Consider the following 7,367-nt stretch of genomic DNA (forward strand, 5'->3'; position numbering starts at 1 on the left):
TGGCCAGATATGTCAGTTATTATCTTTCATAGCTGTTTCCCCCACCCAAAGTATAATGCCTGCCATGTGACAATAATGTAATACAGGACTTTTCAGATGAATGAATGTAATTATAGATTCCCCTATTGTTTCTGGACATGCATAAGTATTTAGGATATACTTTCTCATTAAATTTAGCTAGAAATGTAGCAAAATACATAGAGATAGCAGTAAGTTAATTGTAGCTGGATTTACAGATTAATTTGTTAAATCATTTTTTTTCAGTTGTTAAAATAGTATTAAAAGAATCAGAACTTAAAACTTTCAGTTTCTAGCTTTACTGAATACCTACTATGTATAAGACACAATCTAGTCATGGAGGGAGAGGTAAGGTATTGTACAAGACACTGTGCATACTCTCAAAGACATGGATTTCAAGTTATCTCAAGCCAAAGGGTTCAGTGGGGAAAGCCTATATATAATCCTGCAAAGAAAAACTAAGTCAGATCTTAGTAAAGCAGTGTTTTATCTGAGTGCGGTGGTTCATGACTATAATTCTAGCATTTCAAGAGATTGAGGCAAGAGAATCACAAGTTTGCAATTTAGCAAGACCTTGTCTCAAAACAAAAAGAGGTATGGGTATAGCTCAATGGTAGAGCACTACTGGGCTAAATCCCCAGTACTACAAAGAAAGAAGGAAAGAAAAAGAAGAAAAACAATATTTTATTTTCAGTTTGAACTATAGATTTTGAACACTTAGGCAAGAGGATGGGGAACATTGAGGACACAATACATGTTTATAAGAGAAATAAGTGCAGACACATTTTTAACTTGTGATTAATCAGTATTAACTTCAACATACTTATAAGGAGCAAGAGGAATGTACTGATTAAACCTCTACAGAAGAAAGTCATTTTACACTAACACCGAACATCAGCATCTGGTCAACATACTGATCTTCTGCCAGACACAAGGAAAAGGTCAGAGATATTCAAACAGAGATATTCTTAATTGCAACAGTAGTGTTTTCTAAGAAAAAAGGGGAGGGGCACTGGTGTGGGGTGTGTGTGTGTGTGTGTGTGTGTGTGTGTGTTACTGAGGTTGGAACCCAGGGCTTCACATATATTAGGCAAGTGCTCTACCACTGAGCGATATCCCTTTTTAAAAATTTTCATTTTGAGATAGGGTCTCACTAAATTGCCCTGACTTGCCTTGAACTTGCAATCCTCCTGCCTCAGCCTCCTGAGTAGCTAGGATTGTAGGTGTTTGTCACCACACCCAGCTGAGAAATGTTGCTTTGATGAGTTGAGATGAATTATAAATAAAGACTTGCAGGATGGACCAGAAACTAACTGATAGACTGATAGGTATCCTTACCTTTAGAAATGTCAGCATTCAGGGCCATTCTTTTTGTGTTCTAAAATATCAGATTCTTAACTTGAGAATTTTTCCCACTCAAGAATTTCCTATCCAAATTCTCTAGGATTTCATTAGGGCAAATTACTTACCTTAATCATAGTATCTTTTACACTTGTGATTCTTATATACTTCACTATAAATGCACAGCATACCTGTGTGACTTCAGGCAAGGAACTTAATCTTTCTGTTTCTTGGCTGTTAAATATAAACTGCATCAGCTTTCTTAGAGTTGTAAGGATAAATAAGATAACTCCTAGCACAAGATAAACACTTAGTAAATAATAGCTATTATTATTGTTATCTCTCTTCAGGCAGGTTTAGGTCTAACTCTCCTATCATTTTGTCTATCTTCCTCAAGTACTTATCTGAGTACTTATCCCAGAATCAGTAAAAAATATTTCACATTGTTGCCTAATTTCTTGAGTCTTGGTGGTGTAAGATAGCCTTTTCACACTGAGTTTCTTTGAGCAGTTTCAAAGGAGGTGCTTTATGACTCTAAAAACATTAAGTATTTTAAACAGAAATCTGTGAACTCAAATGATATAAAACAGGATTTTAGGTAGTAAAGACTCACTGAATTAACATGCTGCTGAATTCATTCATTTTTTGCTTTTCCTATCATTTTTTTAGTTAATTGGGTATCTTGATATTGAAGGTTAGATTGCTAAAAATAAAAAAAACTATAAATGAGAATTTGTTACCATTTAATTTTTCCTCCATAAATTTTAATAGTGTCCTATTAAGACAAAATACAGAAAAAAGGATAAGGAATGCAAGTGAAACACATAATTCCTGTTTTCATTGCTTTGTATTAACCAAAAGAGCCTTATTGTTGTCATTGATTGATTTTTATAACAAATTCATTTTATAAATTTAAATAAAAATAAATCTATTCTAATTAAATGTGAATTTATCTGCTCCTTTAGGAAAGAACAGATGTTTATAAGGAACTTACCTATGTGTGCATATATTTGATAAACATTTGTTGCGTTGCCAGGTAATAGGCATTATGCTATAGGTTAGGACATAGGTTTGCCAGACTCTTGATGACAGTCTTTGGCTAAACATAAACCTATTTGGGTTTTCATATAATTGTACATTTAGAAGACTTTATTGCTTTAAAAATACTTTGTAAACCACTGTAAACCACTAACTTAGAAAGTGTCCTATCTCTATGAGTCAATTGATTACTACTTTTTTGTTTTTGCAGAGGTCCAGCTGGAGTAAGAGCCCAAGCTCTGGATAGAGATGGAAATCTGGTAGATGATTTTGTATTTGATGGAGGAGTTGGGGATATTGGAAGTCGCATTCTTCATGTGAGAAATGCTCCTTCCCCTGCTGCCACTTCCTCCCTTGCAATTTCTGGAATGATTGCAGATGAAGTGCAGCAACGGTTTGAATTGTAAATAATGGAAGGGGTTGGGTATGCATTATAACCTCCATATCAGCAACAAGAATGTATTAATTGTGTTCTTTAATTGTAATTTAAGAAAAAGATTTTAAACCAGGATGGTGGCACATGCCTGTAATCCTAGTGACTTGAGAGGTGCCAGGAGAATTGCAAATTTGAGGCCAGCCTAGGATACTTAGCAAGATCCTGATTGCAAAAAAAAGCTAAGTAAGTACAAAATAAGCAGGACTCCGGAGATGGCTCAGTGGTAGAGCACCCTCGTAGGTTCAATCTCAGTACTGGGGGAAAAAAAAAAAGAAAGAAATGGTTTTAAAGTCACCCTTTTAGATTAAAAACCCCACTGAATCATCAAAATTGTATAACAGAAATAAGAATTTTAAAAAATTAAATTTCATGCTCTTTGTGAATGAAAAAGCAAGGTGAAGTTTTATCTGTCTTGAATCCCTGACTTTGTTAATGATCTATCCTTAACTTTCAAGAGAAGACTTGACTCTTTTAGAATTTTGGGGAGGAGCTGGCAAGTAGTCTCCAGCTACTTGGGATGATGAGATGGAGAGGATCACTTAAGCCCAGGCTGATAAGTTGTTACTAGCCTGGGCAAAATGGTGAAAGCTCACCTCATTAAAAAAAAAAAGAAGAAGAAGAAGAAAAGAATCTTTTGGTAAAGGTGAAATAAAAAGTTGATTATTCCTTGAAATCAATTTTTTGGCTTTAATAAGCTGTTTTGTCTCTCATAGAAGAAAAATCTAGTATAGTGTATTGTATGTTGCAAACGTTCTTTTAATTCTGAAGAGTCATAGAAGAGCTGACATAACTTAGAGCAACAATTTTATATTTGAAAGTTAAAAATTTTTAATTTCAAGAAAATACATTATATTTCACATTTCTAAGTAGTTTAAAACAAAACTTTTATTATTTCTAATCTCTTTATACATCTCTATAACATGTGATATTGGTATCACTAAATTCACACAGCTGTATATCATATGTGATTATTGCTACAGTCTTCTGTGGTTGAGAGACTAAAAGCACCTAGAACTGATAGTTTTTTACAAGAGCATTTTAGAATCCTGACACTGATGTATAGAACTCTATAATTTTAAACAATTATTTATCTCATACCTCTGTCCTAATATTTTCAAAATGTTGGCCAAGATCACTCATGTTCATACCTATTTGGTTTTTCAGGGCTCCTATAAACTTTTATGAGGACATTTCTCCATTTTTGATGAATATCTAACTTTGAGGCATTCACTTTTGTAAACCGCGAAAGTGCCTTACGTTCATGTGTACATCATGACTATGTTAAATCAGTGGCCAGTGCCATTCTGTATACTGTATATACGTGTGTGGTTTATCTGATTGAATGTTTCTTGCAGTTGAGAATGTTGTCAAATAGAAATGTAAGTGAAAAACGTGGCAACCTGACTGGAGATACAGAACCACAATTTAGGTGAGACATTTTTCAATCTATTCTCTCACATGTGCTCCCTCAGGACTAATCTTCCACGTTTCATTTTTCTTACCTCTTATCTCTCCAAAACTGTTTGATGGATGAGTAGAAAGGATGTGCATGTTGGTTGATAGGAAAAACTTTTCTGTTTTCTTCCTTTTTTCTTCACTTCAGCCTTGGTGATTACATTGACCAAGCTACCTCATCCATTAATTTGAAAGAATACTCATCATCAACTCCAGTTCAAGAAGCAGCTCATCCTAGGTAAATAGATTAGGCAATTATTGAGCAGTGGGGATGAGCATATTGAGAACATTCAGAAGTCACTGACAGAAGAAACAAGCCCCAATGGATCATTACAACAACTGATTCCTTCGAGAAATGCAGCACACAGGATGTTTTTCTGTTCTTACAAGACTACTAAGACGTGGAAAATATTACAGTTCTCTATTTCATCAGCAGTAAGATTGCATACACACTACGCTGTGGAAAAGACTAAAATTACAAAAGTAACTGTCCTAATGGACGCAATCCTCATTCCATTGGGGTCTGTACTATACCCCCAAAAATGTAAGCAGGAAATTTATTGAAAAAATTTTTGAACATGTAGGTTATTCTGTTTGTAGCATTGAATATTATGTCAATAGGGTTTTATTGTTAAATACTTATATAATATTTAAGGGTTTTGTTTCTGAGAGAAGAAAATGTATATTAGTATTAAAATATTTTAATGAGCCTTGGTGTTGTGAACATATTTTTTAGTTCCATAAAAACTTTTACTCAAATAAATATTCTGTGTGTAAAACTTAAAACTGTCATAGCTTTAGATAAGCCAATCTTTAAAAAATTAAAAACTGCCTTCTATTTGTATATAACATAAAAATGAAGCAGAGAAGTTTATATTTTAAGTTAAAAGTGAAGCATTTTAGGTTTTAGCTTCATCGTGTTTAGTTTGTGGGGAACTCAGTATACTGGCAAGTACATTTTTGGTGTTCCGTGTTATATAACTTAACTCTTTTATCTATACATGTATGTATATCAAAGTCCTCCTTTGATCCTCTCAAAGTTTGCACTGTTTGGGGAGTTGCCCTTGTTGTTGGCAGAGTTTCACCTCCCCTGAGGTCATTTAGAAGTCTGCCTACTAACTACTGGATAACTTTAACTCTTAGAACTTTCTTCAAAGGACAGTGGTGAGAGGGATATATATTGCTAACCCCTGGCATATGGAAGTGTGTTGGGCCTGCGTTTGGAGGTTGTCCAACCCTGATGGCTGTGCCTGTGAGTTATCCCTGTGAACCTAAGACAGATGGTGTCTATATTGTTTAAGAGCTAGCTCTGCCCTCCTGGGCCCTTGATTTATGTCTAGACTTCTTTGGCTAGATGTTTCTTCATCTTTCTGAGTATACACCATTTATTATCTAAACACATTATGGACAATTTTGAGGAGCAATTGTGAAGTAAGTTGCTAAGTTTTTGTACTGAACTCCAGGATTTTTTTGAAATCTCTTCATAAGAATTTAAGGTGGAAGGGTGGGTGCAAGGACAGGGCAAAGTGGTTGGGAAAGAAAAATGCCTAGAAATGTTTTCAAATAGTTTGTGCCCATTAAAAAATGGACATAAACCCCAAAGCCCTGAAGGGAAGAATGGTGAAACCAACCAACTCTATACTTTTCTGACCTCAAATCCTAAAGTAGATCATGTTTTGTGAAGTGTTATTATTGCCTGCTAATGGAAGGGTCTTTCATCAAAGTTATCTTGTTAAGATTCTTTTTCCTCTTGGATAAATGAGAATTTTACCTTTTACATGTGACAAGAGAGGTATATGATAGCATGCTTTGGGTTGCTCAGGGAGCCCCATTTTAAATTTAGGGAAAGACCTGATGGCCAATGGTAACAAAGTGATGTTGCTTACTAAAGAACCTTGAATTTCAGCCAAGTTTGGCTTAAAACTGTATCTTTAGAATCACTTTTTTTAACTTTGTTCCTCTGAAACTGCTGGAGTAAAATGAATAGGCAAAAGCAGTGTTGATAATTTTCTCCATGCCTTTCATATATAATTTTACTTACATTTGTCCACTGAGAATACAAGAGATGTCTTTTAGTGCCACCAGTTTATGATCAAGGGTATTTTGAAGGATCCGGTAGCCAGTATTGCTTGGAATACAATATCAGATTGCTGTTTCCAAGAATGCCTAATTCCTTCAACCTTTGATTGCCTAACTTTTTCTTAGATTCTTGATCAGTCGTACTAGCTGGGACATGTACAAAGTTCTAATTGCATGGATCCTTTTAAATAGCAAGAGCCAACCAGATGGAGATGTACCTCAGTGGTAGAGCATGTGCCTAGCATTTGTGAGGCCAACCCTGGGTTTAATCCCCAGCACCACAAATAAATAAATACTGGTAACCAAGTATGTTGGTAATGTTATAGAGCAGTTGTCTTCTGATATCCAAGATGGTGCTTTGGGATTTAGGGATATCAAGTAGGGTTTGTTTTGATTTGTTTTGTTTTTGCTTTTATTTTTGCATGTTAGAATTTTGTGGTTGGTAGTAAATTTTTTAACATACTTTGAGTTTAGATTTCTCTCAAATTACTTGATAAGTTTTTTAGAACTAAAGAAAATAAAGGCCTAGTATTAAATTTTGTGCTATTTTAACAAGGTTGAGATGACATTGAGGATTTCAAGGTTCCACCAGCATTTCCAATTGAGAGGATAGTGGAAGGAGAATATATTGATTGCATTTATCCTAAGAATGTATATGGTAGGTGATAACCACAGGGTTGAAGGGAATTAGGACTAATCCAAATTATTCAGCTTCCAGGAGTACCAACAAGAATTTTTAGAAGGATCACATCGATGGATCACACCAAAGGATCACACTATTTTTGCCTAAGTAGAGGGTATATGTAAATTTGGCCAAAAAACCTGAAATTTGGCCAAATATGGTAGCCCATGCCTGCAATTCCAGCCACTCAGTAGGCTGAACACAGAGGATTGCTTGAGCCCAGGAGTATGAGACTTGTCTGGACAACATAGCAAGACCCCCTGTCCCCCAAACAACAATAATTACAAAAACAAAACAAAAAAATGAGTAGAATATTGT

The 7,367-nt window shown here is 35.0% G+C and overlaps 1 protein-coding gene across 3 annotated transcripts in view; it reads left to right on the forward strand.

The window, feature by feature from the left end:
• The window catches only part of L2hgdh (L-2-hydroxyglutarate dehydrogenase), a 37,771-nt gene extending 32,774 nt beyond the window's left edge, over positions 1-4,997 (forward strand). For 2 of the 3 annotated variants that reach the window (XR_007345775.1, XR_007345776.1), the window contains 2 exons: positions 2,609-4,262; positions 4,437-4,997. Coding sequence is in view for 1 of the 3 variants with exons in the window: in XM_015490925.2 (XP_015346411.1) it covers positions 2,609-2,804 (196 nt within the window). In the remaining 2 variants the exon portion in view is untranslated. Of the gene's footprint in view, positions 1-2,608 lie in introns of all 3 variants that reach the window. The other variant, XM_015490925.2, reaches the window with a different exon arrangement.
• The last annotated feature ends 2,370 nt before the right edge of the window (positions 4,998-7,367 follow it).

The sequence above is a fragment of the Marmota marmota genome, unplaced genomic scaffold, assembly GCF_001458135.2.
Source record: "Marmota marmota marmota unplaced genomic scaffold, marMar, whole genome shotgun sequence".
NCBI classification, from domain to species: domain Eukaryota; kingdom Metazoa; phylum Chordata; class Mammalia; order Rodentia; family Sciuridae; genus Marmota; species Marmota marmota.